A 15,782-nucleotide genomic window follows, 5' to 3' on the forward strand; every position below is an offset into this window, starting at 1 on the left:
GGCTAGATGATCTTTGGGGTCCCTCCAAACTACGATTCTATTATTCTTATGCACGCGAAACAGAAGAGCGAACAGCAGGCGGGTCTCCTCCCAGCGCCTTCCTAACCGTGTCTACTCAGAAGTAAGTCCTTTCGAATTCAACGGGGCTCCCTCCCTGCTAAATGGGGTTAGGACTGCCTAGCCGCAGTCCCGTCTTTCAAGCGAGGCCTGCAGACCGAAGGCAGCCGAGAGTCCTACTGAGCCGCTCGAGGAAGTGGCGGCGGCGGCGGCGGCGGCGGCGGCTCCGCCTCCTGCGCAGCACCCGGAGGCTCTCAGTGCGCAGGCACGGGTCGCGCCGAGCTCGCCGGGTGTCCATAATACGTGGCGTCTGAGGCTGGAGCGACGCACAGGCGAGAGATGGGAGCCGCGCGAGAGATCTGCGGCTAACCCAGCTGCATTTGCTCGCCCGGCAAGGAAGGTGGAGGAGAAGGCGGATCAGGTAACCCGGAGCTTTCTTAGTTGCAGACTGCTCGTTCGCTCCCGCCTCTTTCTCTGGTTTGTTTGTTTTTTAACCCTGCGCGTTACTTTCAAATCAAAACACAGAAAAACCGAGCTTCTGGAGCAGATCTGGGTCCGCAAGGAAGGCAGGGAGCGAATAATCCGTTTTTGCAAAGTATGCGTGCGCGTTTGAGCGGGTGCTCGCTGCATGTTGCATACTCGGTCCTAGCAGTTTTACAGAAGGAGAGAGAAGGGCAGGAGCTCATCTCTGCGTTTAGGAGGAGCTATGTAGACACAGTGTTTGCAACTTGCGCGGCGAGTTTCCGTCCGGGAGAGAAAAGAACCCTCACCCTTCGCTAGAAGGCTTTTTTGTTGCTTTTTAAACTTGCAGACTGCCCTTCCCCTCCCAAGGATTTGCTGATCTGGAGGAAGGCGTTGCGTTGTGGTTGGGGCGCGAGGGATAAAAGAGTCCCGAAATGGTTAGAAATGAAGGGTGCGCAGGGGGCATTGGAGGAAAGTGGGGTAAAGTGTCCTCTCCCGTTGTTGTTTACTTGGCAGGTAGAAAGGGGAAGGTTCTTAAAAACGTTTAATAAAAAAAACCATAAGAAACGAATGCACGAGTTTGCAGGCTGGAGAGTGCCTGGGACGCTGAAACTGTTGCTTGGCTGGTTTATTGACGTTCAGCACCTTGGAGAGCTCCCGCGCGGAAGCAGCGGGACGGCAGTGAAGGACACGAGCCGGCAAATGCCCCTGCTGGCCGGGCCTAGAGGCAGCTTTTGATTTATCTTGTGCCTTGTCTAAGAAATGTTCTTCAGCGACCTGACTGCACATTTTTAAACATTGTTTTAACTGATTTTCATATTTACTTTTTACATCGTGTGACCCTCCTTGAAACCTTAAGGTGCTATATACATAAAAAATATTAGTACTGTATTGGTATTAATTTGATTTCTAATTATTATTAAACCTAACACCCCATACTCCATTTCCTTCCTTCCTTCCTTCCTTCCTTCCTTCCTTCCTTCCTTTCTTCTTCATAGGCAATAGTTCATTGGCTCTCATGTTCCATGTATTTTAAGCCTGTAACATTGCATCCCCAGCTTCCCCCCCCCCCATTTTTCAGTCCTGGTTCTGTGGGTCAGACCCCAAAGGAAACTGTTGCCTTCTATTATTAAAGTCTGTCAATCAAAGGTAAATCATTTTATTGACAATGAAGCTTACTGGCTTTTTCTTTATTGCATGTGTCTCTCAAAAACATGGTTTGTGTTTATAATTTATTGGTAATCATCTTAGTAACTTGTCAAAGAAGTATTCAACAATGACCTGCCTACCCATGGGGGGGGGACTTTTAAAGAGGATTGATGGGGCAGAGGCAGAGGCAGAGAAGAGGATATGAAATCCTATAGAGGATTTCCCACCTCCCACAATGGTTTGTTGGGGTGCTACTGTAAACAACAGATTGTTGCATAAGCTGATGGCAAAATGTTTGTGGCAGGTGTTAAGATGCCTTCACACAAAGAGTTAAGCATATGGCTTCTAAAGACCTATGGCCCTCAGGCTAATTTCAGGTGGGCTTCCAGATGCTGCAGGCCCACAGTTGCTCTCTGCACCACCCCTCTGGGAATTGCTTGAGGAAATGGACAGAGCCAAAAAGATGGGGGGAGAATCCCTTTGCAAGTGATCTGCTCCAACATGTGTTAATGGCAAGGGGGGAATGGATAGATAAATGGAGGAAAGGTTAAGAACACAAACACATAGCTATGCAATGCTACAAATGGCATCTCTCAGGTCATGCCCACCACTGGCATACAACTCCCTACAAATTACCTTTGAGCTTAAAGAGAAAAGGGGAGCTTCCTCACCCTTGCCCTAAATGTCTCATTCAAGTGGGTGGGTGACTACTTGGCATTCATCAGGTCTTATCCAGATCACTGTTTGGAGAGATGCATGTGGTTCCTCAAGTGTTTCAGGGGATCCAGATGTTCTTCCTTGAAGAAGTGTGGGACAACTTGTAGGGCACTGCATTTTCCCAGTGTAAAACACAGCATGCTGAGGGAAATGTGATCAGCACTGTTAGCACTTCCTCTGTGATAGTGACTGCTGTAGAGGATGTGGCAGCACAAATAAGCATGGGCATCAGAAGCAGTAGTCAGCCTTCAAGGCCTTTCCAAATTCACCTTACTTTGTTAGATGTTGTTCTCTCCCTGTAACAGCAGAGTGCATAAGCACTCAAACTTGTGGAGACCTGCAAGGTTAATGTCGCCGCTGAATCAGCAACAATAATTCCCTGCCATTTTTGAAACCATTTCCTGTGCTCTTAAGGCTGCATCCTCCCCCTCTCCAGTGCAAAAAAGGACAGCCTGCCAATGCTTTCTTTAAAAAAGAAAATCTCAGAAAAATATTCCCTCTCACTTGCTCTACTTGTATATTATCTTTGAAGGTAGCATTCTATGGATTATCTGTTTCATGTCAGTGAAGGTCATCTGAACACCTAGCCATTTGATAAGGGTGAAGGGTGAATATGCCCTGGATTGTGGCATTAGGGTGACTGCTGTCCTCACAGAAGGCATGTGGGTTAACATAATTAAAGTCAATCTTACTTTTTAGCTTAAAAAATGAGAAAGTAACAAGTTATTGCAATTTTCACATTATCTGTAAGTATAACAACAAACAAGAACTAGTATTTTTCTCAAGGACTGCTTGTATAAAATAGATTTTTCTAGTTTTATTATAGCAACAATGTATAGATGAATTGTAATCACTCTGTGTGAGATATATGCTGCATGCAAACTTCTGAACAGTAAAGAGTTCTCACAAAAAGACTCATATTAAGTTCAAAAACTAGAAACTTTTAAACAGCTGACTGGTCCACAGTTATCAATTCCCTCTTCTATTTTGTGGGAGTAAAAATTACTATAACAGAATCTTCTGTTTAGAAAGTTGGTCATTGTACACAGATGTGCTCATCCAAAATCTGCTAAATTTTATGTAATGGTGGGCACAGCAATACTACACTTAGGAAGAAGGAGACTCTATAGGAGAGCAAGTGCATCATCCACTTGGTGCAATTTCCGTCTAATTTTGTGGGTGTGTTGTGGTTAATGAGTGGGCTTTGGATCCTGCAGATTCAAGGTCACTCCTGACATGCTCCCTTGGGAAACCACATTTGTGGCCCCTTACTGACCCCAGAACACCATTGGCAGGCAGCTGCACCAGCAGAACTTCTCATGGGCATATTGGGGAAGGTTCCATCAGCATAGACCCTCCACACTTACACAGTTTCCTAAAGCCTGCCAACCAGACCACATTTAGCTGTAGGATTGCAGTCAATATTTTATTTTGAATTGCAGCTCAAGCCACAGTTCCTTTGCATCTGCGTCTGTTCTGCTTGCGGGGCAGGGAGGTGGAAATCATTTTATGAAATACTGATGGGGACCAATAAATGATCTAAAAAGAGCTCTAATGTGTTCATGTTTCCCTGGACTGATGGAGACAAGCATCACTATTTTTCTTCTGTTATGTTACTGGTTCACATTATACTGGTACATACTCTCAAGTTACTCATGAAAATATAATGGAATAGATTAAAGATTCATTCAGTACTTTTTGCAGCCATGTTCTCAACATTTAATCTATCTATTCACAAATCTGATCACACCTGCAATGTGCTGCTGGAGTGTAATAACGCTCAAAATCCACGCAAGGCAGCCTTTGCCATGGCAACAGAAGTTGCTAAGGGATTACCTACCAGGCAGCTGCATGTTCCAAAGATCTGATTGTACATTTTCTTTGTTTCTCGATGATCTCACTCATTAGCTATTCTGCTGTGAAAAGTTTCAGTGTCAGCTACAACTTGCCGGATAAGTTAAATCTTATAACTAAAGGGCCAGTGTAACTTACCATCCTTAGACAACCTTAGAGATTTGTATTTTATCCAACAATCAATTAGATGCAAGCAACTAATACATCATATATCAACATTTATTTTGTAAAAATAGAAGTCTTCCAATGCCTTCTTTCTCCATCATAAGTGTGGGTTATTTTTGCTCTGCTTCATCCTTTCAGCTAACATACTTTTGTGATGACAGTCTCTGCTGTTTTGTTCCCAGAGCATAAGAGAAACAAGTTTCATAAGTGATGCCATCCATGGGACTAGATGGTCGCTAAGATCCCACTTAACTCGATTCTATGGGAAAGCTTGTATAGTTGACATTAAAACTTTGTGGAGGGGGGGGCTTGCTGAAAACAGCCCTCCCCCACTTAGTGCCCTCCTGGTGTTGAACTACAACTCTCATAATTCCTGAACATTGGCCATGCTGGCTGGGGCAGATGAGAATTAGAGTCTAACAACATCTGGAGGTCATCATGTTGGGGAAGGCTGACTTAAGGGATGAGAGAAACCATTCACAGGGATTTTGCTGGTAATTCTGTTTTCCCAGTCCCAGCCAAAGTGTTTTTGGAGAAAATCCTCTTGCAGTTCAAACTTCAGCCAGTCCCTTGGTCCATTGCTTGGTCCATTGCTTTGTCCATTCTACGTTGGCCTGGCCACAAACTGGAGCAGGCAGGTAGCATGTGCTGGAGTTGCAGTACCTCAGATAGCTCCAATTGGAGTTCACCACATCTGGAGTTCAACTGAAGCCTTCTGTCCTCCTTGGGACAGACTACACCTGCAAGGTTCAGTCCCTCCTTGGGACAGACTACACCTGCAAGGTTCAGACTACACCTGCAAGGTTCACCTGCTCACATTCCTGAAGAGCACCGAGTACTAGGGCAAAACTATATATCACAATAAATGCTTCACTGGCAATCAGGCATGTGGTTACAGTGGTTTTTAACAGTAAAGCCAGAGTGTGTGCACAATTCTTCTCAAGATCACAACACATAGGGAAGGAAGGTTTTACCGTTTTCTCCCCACCCATGAATCTGATTAAAAATGCTGTGGTTATTGACAGGTAAGGAAGGTTACCATTGGTGCCAGTGGGAGCCTTTTCCTTGTCATTAATTGTAGTGTGGGAGGTGATTTTCACTGGGATCACAGCTGGGGACAGAAGGCTTGCCTCTAACTTCCCTGTGTGCTGCAGTCCCGATTAATATTGAGATCCCACACACCTGCTATTAAATAAACAAAAACTGCTAATGTGTTTGCCAGTGATGAATGTAGTATCACTTAAAGTGGTAGCTTTCTGGCTGGGAGCTCAGTTCTTTCTTGCCTGTCATTCAGCACCTGCCTTGTGTGCTGCCTACCTTGGCAAGCAGTCACTTGTCAGCTGCAGTGCCTGATGTAAATGGTGCTAGTCTTTCAGTGGGTTCTGTCTCTAGAAATCCCAGTTTGGGAGTCTGGGGCTCAAGGGACTCAGTGTAAGCACCTGTGGGGCTTGCGTTCTTGATCAAGCTGCATCCTCCTCAGTCTTGACTGCTGTATAAAGTCAGGATGGTGGCACTTTCTGTTTAATGATGCTGTGCATGTGCTTTTTCTTGAGGCTGCACTGCATCATGGAATTGCAGTGTTAAAGCCATAAACCCTTACAGCCTCTAGTGTAGTAAGGGCAATATGTGCAAGCTTTTGGGCGCATGACCTGCTGAACTAGGAAATGCACATGCAAAAAGATGTTGACACACATGGATTCCAGCAGTGGGTGCGGATCCCACAACTGGGGCAGCATGCAGTTTCTGACATGCAGTTGAGGCTGGTTAGGCGGAGGCCAGTAATGGACACTACTGCTGACCTAAAAACCAAGAGACTTTCCCACAATTTTTAGTGAGCAGCTATTGGAGGCGGTGGAGGCAAGGTATGGATCGCACAGCTGGCACACTACTGCATGAGCCCTACTGCTCTCCACCTATTCATCCACAGCTGGTGAATGTGTAGGAGTGCCCCACATTGATATGGGCTGATGATGTCATCTGCCTGTGGTTGGTTCTGCTTGTCATTCACAAGCAGAGGGTGTGAGTCACCCCAAGGCTTGGCTGCCTCTAACAAATGCCCACCAGTGAGGATGTGGGCAACTGTTCAGCGGTGATTTTCATCAACTGCTTTCTGACTCATGGCTGCCACTTCAAGCATTAGACTGGGAATACATGCAATGCCAAACAGATGTGTGTTGCTGCTTTCTTTGACAGCATCAGCATCTGTTTGGGAAGAGGGGGAACAGGAAATAGAATAAACTAGCCAAAACAAAACAGAAAGGCAACAAGTAAAGGAAGGACAAGAGAATGGATGGAAGAAAAAAGGAGGGCAATGTGACCTTCTGAGTCAATTAACTGATTGCAAGGATGTTCCAGTTGGCCTTCAGATTGATGAGACACTGGTGGATATCTTTACAATCAGAAGACTTATACAGTGGTACCTCGGGTTACATACGCTTCAGGTTACATACGCTTCAGGTTACAGACTCTGCTAACCCAGAAATATTACCTTGGGTTAAAAACTTTGCTTCAGGATGAGAACAGAAATCGTGCTCCGGTGGTGCAGCGGCAGCAGGAGGCCTCATTAGCTAAAGTGGTGCTTCAGGTTAAGAACAGTTTCAGGTTAAGTACGGACCTCTGGAACAAATTAAGTACTTAACCCGAGGTACCACTGTAACTGGTGCAGCTGTGGTCGCATTCTGACTGGGTTGGGTTTTGTTACATTTCCTGTTAGTTGTCATTTACAATTACTATTGTAAGATAGAGCTGTGAGCCAAAGAAGTGATGTACACTTGGGTGAGGAGCATATTGAGCCATTAAGAGCTCCACCAACTGTTTCTGCTGCAGTAGGCCCCATGGTTGAAGAGACAAACATTGGTTTGGATAACAAGTGGCTTATATCTTCAGCAGGGAAGACTGCTGTGGCAGAAACCGCCAGCATAGCTGGCAAATTCTACTCACTACAGCTCAACACTTCTTCGGATTGTAGCTAGAGTCAGTTGACACTGACAAAAGTGGCTTCATGTTGCCTGAATAATTATAGTTGCTCATTGTTGTTGCTGTTTTCATCATCAGTTCTTATAGACTGAAACAAATTAAAAAGCCCAAGGAAACAAAGACTTCACCTGGCTACTAGCCATGATGGGGGGCTATGTTCTGCCTACATGAAGCATGGAGTCAGTGCCCTGTCTCCACGGCCAGAGGCAGTAATACTTCTGAATAGCAGTTGCTGGAAACTGATGAGAGTTGGACTCCTACAACATCTGGAAGCCACAGCTTCCCCACTCCTCTCTTAGATGATGCCTATTTCCCATGTTTGCACCTTCTAATGGGAACATCCACAGTGCATCTCCTCACAGTATTGGGCCACAAATGGTGTAACATTGCTACTCATGTCATCCTTTAAGTCAGGCATGGAGAAACTTTGGATCCTCCCAAGTGATGCTGAACTGCTATCATACCTATCCATTGTGCAAATGAAATTATCATGCTTAAAATAAAAAAATAGCTGTTTGTCTCCCTGGTATACCAACTGCTACATTCTTTTGGGGTTCCAAGGTATTGGAATCCCTTGAGTGCCCATGACAAAGAAATAGCAATGTGTGTTTTACAGCAGGAAAACAAACTTTCATAAAGAATTGACATTCCTCAACCAGTAGGAGAAATACCACATAGCAGGCAGCCAACATAGTACGTAATGTACTTTAACCTGAAACCTTGAAAGAATTTAATCCGAGGGATTTGAGGATTGTTGTCATAGTGATGGAAATAGCAGCAGCAGTCGGTCTGTGCCCACTTCTGTGACTTCTGTCTGATTTCTATATCATTTGAATAGGAAGGTTGACACTTTTCTCCATCATAGGTAATATATGCAGAGCTGCTGTTCTGCAGCTGGCTGCTAGAATGAATGACTTGACAGGAAAAGGACATGAAACCTTATCCACTATAAGAAATTAAATTTAGAAACAGGGGTTGTGGAGAAGAAATCTTGCTTTAGATCGAAGTGTCTCAATGAGTTTCATAAAAGGAAATCACACGCTATTTTTAGGATGCCAGGTAAATTTATTCAGTGCTGATCTTACTCACACTTTCCGATTCATATAATCCTACTAAATGCATCACAGGGAGAAAAGTCATGCTCTGCAGCAGAAGCTTCTGGCTGGCACTCAGCCATTGCTAATGGTGTAGTATATTATAACAGCTGTATTGCGCTGCAACTACAATAATTTCCGCAGTGTTGCTTCTGAGTTCCGCATGGATTAACGTAAGTAGCTTTTTTAAAAAACAGAATATTTTATTTTAGTTACTGGTAGGCAAGTTAGTTCAACCTTTTAAGGACTATTCAGTGCTACTGATTATTGGCAACAGGTATGAGAAATTGTCTGTTAAGCAAATGCCTATTTCATAGGGCTGGTCATTCTCTTGGGGCACTGCTGCTGTAGCATGTGTCCATGATCAAAGGCAGTAAGCTAGCCAACTCAAAATCTTTCTGGGCAGGGGCTGTGAGCACAGCCAGCGAGGGATGTCAAGCTCTTTACAAAGGTGAGAAATTATGAACATTGGTCTGACTCAGACCAAAGCTTAGTAATGTCTCCTCTGCTCACTTCCCAAGACATTAGGCAGAGATCCTTCCCAGTCTTATTATCCGATTAGCCAGAGACCTCCACAAATCATACACACTGCTTCTGAGCTACAGCCTTACCCTTTAAGAGTACATTCAAGAAACAGGGTGCTCTTGGTGTTATGTGTAGAAACAAAGAGGGGAATCAACTAGGGTGGGGACTTGCAGACTGAGGGTCTAACAGACATGATGTGGACCTTGGCAAAAGGCGCTTAGCTATAAAAAAATACTCACTGTGTAACATTTAACTACACTTAAATCATGCATTGGCTCATCCATGTATGGCATTAGTGTCATTGGTGTGTCTGTTCGGATTACTGATCACTAGTAGGCTAACTTCACCTGAAAGCTGGCCAATGCACTTGCATGCTTTGAATGCTTATACAGGCAAGTGTTTACTCATGTTCTACATCACATCCATGTTGAAAGAAAGGCAGGCTACAAATCCTGTCTTCAGATTACAGCTACTGTGGGAAGGGCAGTGTTACCACATGTCTGTTTTCGCATCCTGATTCACTATGGACTCACTTAGATTTCTCCATACCACTACAAACCTTTTTTTAAAAAAATGTTTTGATAGGTGCCATGCTAAGTATCATGGCAACCTATCTCTGTTAAATAAAACCCTTTGTGGCTAGCCAAACTTCTTGGAGATTTACTTTTTTTCTGAGTTGTTGGAGGCAGCAGAATGGGTGGAAATATTAGGATGGTGTATAAACAGATTGCCACTGGTCCTGCTTCCTGTCTAGTCCTCCCAGCATTGCACACTGGCTTTGCAAAGGACTCTGCTGTGCCAGCCCATCATCCAGGTTGTGTCTGGCGCCCAACACAATGCCACCTCTTGCTGAAGTGGGAAGATCCAGTACTGAACATAGGGCCCACCTAATATTGAGTCAGATCATTGTTCTATCTAGCCCAGAATTGTTGCTTGACCCAAGAGTCTCCAGCAATAGCATTACCCAGCTTTCCCACCTGAAATCCTTTCAACTGTAGCTCACAGCAACTAAACCTGATATTTTCTATTGGAGATCTATCATTGATCTGTGAATCTTCTTTGCAGAAGCAATTGTATATATGGCGGACCCATTACCAAACTTTCCGGGGGGGGGGGATTAACAGCACCCTTTCAGCCACCTGGCCATTCCTGCTTTCTCTTAATGCATTTCCATGGTATATGAGAGGACACCCCCTTATCCTTTGAGTCTCTGTGCAGCAATTGGTCAACCTAAACTAATCCCAGCCTTTTCTATGGTTGTGCTCTCCACTGTCAATGCATTCTGAGCATCTCTAAAGGGAGATGGATAGTTTTAACCCGAGGTGCTTGTTTTTGTACTGACGCTTTCATTGTGAAATGTTAAGGGGAAAACTACTATGATCAGGACCCCTGAAGGGTCTGATCGTACAATTGCCTGGAGGGTTTTCTTCGTGGGATATCTTCCCTATCGTGGGATATCTTCCCTATCTTCCCTACTTTGCTTTCCTGTGAGCTGTGCCATGCCTCTGTGGTACTCTATTGTCTGACCTTTCTCATTGCAGGGGAGAAGGATGAGTGCTTATGCTGACATCTGTGCATCCAAGCAGGTGCAGCAGGGTACCCCGGAAGGAGGTTACCAGCGCTATGGAGTTCGCTCTTACCTGCATCAGTTTTATGAGGACTGCACAGCATCCATTTGGGAGTATGATGAAGATTTTCAGATCCAGAGATCACCAAGCAGGTGGAGCTCTGCATTCTGGAAGGTAACAGCTATCCAGTATTTCTCCTGCAGCAGGTCTGCATCAACTATGACCTGAAAAGCCAGACGGAGCCTCATCAAACATGCATTGTGGCCTTCCAGGTGCCAGGTGTTTTTGCAGTTCCAGGCAGGCAGCAAACAAGAACATTTTCTGAGCCCCTGATTGGCTGCATTTGCTGCATTGTAGTGTCAGTATATTGTAAGGAGGGAGAGTCCTCTGGAGTGTTAAAATTGTGGAAACAAACAGACCATATTTTCACGGACCAAAAGCAGGTCCAGATTTTCAGAATTAGTTGATCCAAATTCAGCTTTTTATCTCTTCAGACTATTAAAATAATAATAATAAAGAGTGTCATTTTTTTTAAAAAAAGGAAGGATGTGCATAGTTAACATATTACTATTAAAGGCAATCAAACCATTCCATCAGGTTCCATTCCCTCCCATATTACATAGCTACATTCAGAATGAGTTCAATTCAGAATCACAGAGCTGGGAGGGACCATGGGGGTCATCTAATCCAGCCCCCTGCAATGCAGGAACCGTTTTGCCCAAGAAGGAGCTCGAACCCAAGACCTTGAGCTTAAGAGTCTCATGCTCTACTAAGACACCTTTTTCCAAGTTCATACACACATATGGCCCACACCCCAAGAAACTTAATTTGAATTTATTGGCACTCTTCTATTTTAATTTTTAAAAGGTAAGATTATTCTGAGTGTGCCTTGTGCTCAGATACTGTTGATGTTGCCAGTGCTTAGGTATCTGTCACTATGCACTGGGTTGCGGCCTTCGTGCATAAATAAATCTTGTATTATTCATCCATGTAACAAGTTATGGCATAGATTATTCCTCATTTTACAGAACTGAGTACTCAACAGATCCACATTTGGAGGAATTTGACTACTGGTGCTCCAAATTCAAAAATTCACTTAGGCTTGCTTCACACTTAAGATGATGAAAATATTAGAAAGATTTATGGGCCTCAGCAAGTCTCCCCTATAATATCTGGGTAGGGGAAAATTAATGCCACAAGAACAAAGATGAGTGGGTCAAATGTCTGCCATTTTGAAGCTTCCCTATTTGGTAAATTCTGGGGTCGCAGGAGACTGGTGACTGCCTTTTCCCTTGAAATGTCCATTTCCTCTCCCGAAATTGTGTTTCAGATCCCATTTCTCAGGAACCCACATATTTATAAGCCTACAGATTTATTTATGGACATGAACACTTCCTATTTCTGCCCACATCCCTGCTGAATTACCATTGTCTGTGTATCCATTGACTGCTTGCGGATGCAGTTAAGGTTGTGAAAATCATCTGTCGACTCAAATTCTACATGACAGAAGCCTCCAGGGGCTCACAATGGCACTGCACGTTTCATTGGTGTGATGGCAGATGTCAGTGACATGTCACATTGATTTAATAGCTAAGACTGAAAACAATAAAGCAAAAAACTGCCGTCGCGGCTTTGCTGATTTCTGAATCTTCTTTGTCTTCTAGGTCGGACTCATCTCAGGGACAGTGTTTATGCTGACAGGGATCATCGTTCTCGTCGTAGGTTTTCTTGTGCCGCCCAAAATTGAAGCCCTGGGAGTAGAAGATTTTGTGGTGGTGGATACACGTGCAGTGCAGTTCAACAGAGCCCTTGACATATGCAAGTTGGCTGGAGCAATATTGTTCTGCATCGGAGGAACCACAATGGCGGCCTGCTTGCTGATGTCTGCATTCGCTAAAAGCTACTCCAAAGAAGAAAGGTACCTGCAGCAGAAATTTAAAGAGAGAATTGCAGACATCAGAGCCCATGCACACCCCATCACCAAAGCCCCGGCGCATGGAGAATCCAAGATACCCGTCACGTTGTCCAAAGTTCAAAATGTCCAGCCGTTATCTGAAACCTGATGTTTATTTTCTCTTTCCAAACAAACCCATCTTGTGAATTTGAGAAGGTCAACTTTGACCTGTGTATGAATCTGTGTTTCCCATGCAGTGTAACTGCACTGCAGCCAGTGGGGAAAGGAGCAGATTGGGAAGGAGGTGGAAATGGCTTGAAGGGGGTGGTTCAGCCATCAGTGGCTTGAACAAAGCATTAATGTATGAGTTGTTCTCTTATTTTTAATAGTTGCATTGAACCCTTGCAAAGCACCATTTGATTGCCCTTCCCTTTAAATTTGTCACCCATTTCGTGCTGCTTCCAGTTAACTGACATGTTCATACCTGTTTTATTGTGGACGGCTTCAAGTTATGTTCTCTTGGCTCTATAGCCAAAGTCCAACAAAACGATATCCGTGCACGTTGGAGAGAACCATCATGCAGACCATGGGAGCAGCTTTCTCATTTCCACTACATGTGCTTGTACTACTGGGGAAGAAAGTTGTCTTGCAAACCAAAAGACAGCTTTTCTCTTCAGCAGCATGAGTTGCTGTGGTGGGAACATAATGGGAACCGGTCAATGCCCTCACCTGATCATTCATTTGTTTTTAAATAGAAATGACAGATCATTAACGAGATATTCCATATTTTCCCAGTCCTGTTATAGAAGAGTTATAATAAGCCCTTCTTTGTAAAGAAATCCATCCATTACTGTCAACTGAAGAGCAGCCTTTAGAGTCTACCAGTGAAATCCTATGCACGTTTACTAAGATGGAGGTTCCACTGAGTAGGACTTTTTTCCATGTAAGTGTCTACCAAATTGCAGTCACTAGAATTCCATGCATTCTTGTAGCAACCTGCGTGGCGGAAGGTATGGTTCCCTAACCATCAGAAGAGGCACTTCTCAGTATTATGATTGAAAAATATCCTGTTGTGAGCTGAGCCCCAAATTTAATGCCTTCTGTTTCTGGGAAGTGCAATTTTGAAAGCTGTCATTTATAAAAAGAAGAAGAAAACTTTTGTGTGGAAGTGTATACCAAGTTAACCCACCTGCAGGTCTGGTTTCAAGTTTTCAGTAGGAAAAGAAATGTAACTGAGGCTGTTTTTCCGTACAGCGTGTGCATTTCACATTGGTACGAGATAAGAACAGTAAAAGCCCAGTTCTGTGCTTCATGCACTGTGCACTGTGTTGTGTACACAGAGCTCTTGAAGTGTACACAGAGCTCCTGGGCACATAAAGAAGGACCTTTTACATCAATGGTAGGAGCAAATGTACACACACAAAGGAATACATGTGTAGATCTGCTCCCTTTGTTGAAAAGGGCATCAAAGCCCCTATGCCTGCAGCAAATTTCTGGACTGGGGAAGCCACGGGGCAAGTTCCTCCATGTTGTTGCCTAACTTCCATGAATTCCAATAGGATTTGTGCAGGAACATTTCCTGGTGAATCATGCATATTTTTTAAAGCTAAGAGATTCTTCATTCCTTAAATCTGATTGCCTGAAAGAAACTATTAAATGTGATGCTTCTATTTTTCTAGATAATAGAAAGAGCTTATCCTTAATCATAGTACAGTTGTGTTGACGCTTACCTACAGATTTGTCCTTTCCACTAAAGATATAAATCATCTTTGTCTCTCTCTGTCTGTCTCTCTTGCTATAAAATTCTCTTCCTTTTATTCTATGGATCTAAAACAAGACTATGTAAAGAGATGTGACCTTTATATTCTTTGACAATATGTGCCCACCTTATAGTTCTGTCTATTTTTTTCAATGGATTAAATAAAATTATGAAGAACTGGTGCTGTTGATGGAAAATGTTTCCTTTCAAAATATCAAGTGGGCATAAGGAGCTGGATAGCCCAGCACAGAGATGACCTCCCATCAGCCTTGGTCAGCATAGGCAATGGTCAGGGAGAGAGAACTCACAACATAGCACTGGCAGTGTAATCACATTCCTGGAACAAGGGTTCATGACCCTTTTGCCAACCAGCCAAACAGAGGGGCCAGGAAATGCAACAAAGGCTGGCAGACACAGACACTTTCCTTTAACCCTGCCATAGGCCTTACGTTTAAAAAATGTTTTCATTTACAAGTTGCATCTATGGCAAAGTTATGTGAAGTAGTTATAAAGGCAGCAGATGATGTCAAGGGGATCATGTTCCTACCTTCAGTGTAGGTATATATATATCTAAAATCAGCTCCTGTCGGGAGTGGTGTGTGCAATTTCACCCTCTTTCTTTTGCAACAGATGCATGAAGACATCTGGGATTAGAATGGTTTCTACATCAAATGGAAGCACATCTCTTCCCTCTCTAGTTAGATGCAGCCCCTGAGATCATGGGCAACACCATCCCACGATATCTCCAAGGACTTACTTCTCTCTTCTCTCAGCCTCTTAAGTCATTTAGCAGTTGTACTCACCCTGCTATCATGTAATGTGTGATGTCCAGAGGGTGGTAACATGAGAACAGGCCTTCTCTGTAGTGGCTCCCCATTAGTGGAATGCTCTCACCAAGGAGGTTTGCCTGGTGCCTTCATTATGTATTTTTTAAGTATCAGGCAAAAGCGTTCCTCTTCAACCAGGCCTTTGGCTCTTATGATGAAGGGAGATATATAAATCAAATCAAACCAATAAACAAAATAATGCAAGGATGAGGAACCTGTGGTCTGCCAAATGTTGACAAACTGCATCATTTATCATCTCTAATCTTGGCCATGGTTTCTGTGGCTGATGAGACGTGAAGCAAGACCAACAACACATGGAGGCGCAAAGGTCCCCATACCTGGTTTAAAACATGAACTAGAAGTTCCCTGCTAAAATTTCAATTGTACCATGAATTCTATGGGAGGCCTTGCATATGTCTCACCATATTAATTCCCCATCCGCATTAGCAGGCTAATTATGCTTGTCAATCCTTATAGGGCCGTTGCAAGAGTTACTGAACTAATATGAGTGAAGCGCTTAGAGAAAGCATTCTATAAACTCTTGTCATTCTTCTACAGTTACAGGTGAAACTCAGAAAATTAGAATATTGTGGAAAAGTTCATTTATTTCAGTAATACAACTTAAAAGGTGAAACTTATATATGAGATAGACTCATGACATGCAAAGCGAGATATGTCAAGCCTTTATTTGTTATAATTGTGATGTTTATGGCGTACAGCTGATGAAAACACCAA

At 43.7% G+C, this 15,782-nt stretch overlaps 1 protein-coding gene across 1 annotated transcript; it reads left to right on the forward strand.

Annotated features, from left to right (window-relative positions):
- Positions 1 to 355: 355 nt before the first annotated feature.
- NRSN1 (neurensin 1) lies at positions 356 to 13,871 on the forward strand. The gene is made up of 3 exons (XM_082235082.1): positions 356 to 478; positions 10,541 to 10,741; positions 12,232 to 13,871. Exons 2-3 carry the CDS (start codon positions 10,550 to 10,552, stop codon positions 12,628 to 12,630), a joined length of 591 nt encoding a protein of 196 aa, XP_082091208.1. The 5' UTR covers positions 356 to 478; positions 10,541 to 10,549; the 3' UTR covers positions 12,631 to 13,871.
- The last annotated feature ends 1,911 nt before the right edge of the window (positions 13,872 to 15,782 follow it).

The sequence above is a fragment of the Podarcis vaucheri genome (genome assembly GCF_965113315.1).
Source record: "Podarcis vaucheri genome assembly, chromosome: 8".
NCBI classification, from domain to species: Eukaryota; Metazoa; Chordata; class Lepidosauria; order Squamata; family Lacertidae; genus Podarcis; species Podarcis vaucheri.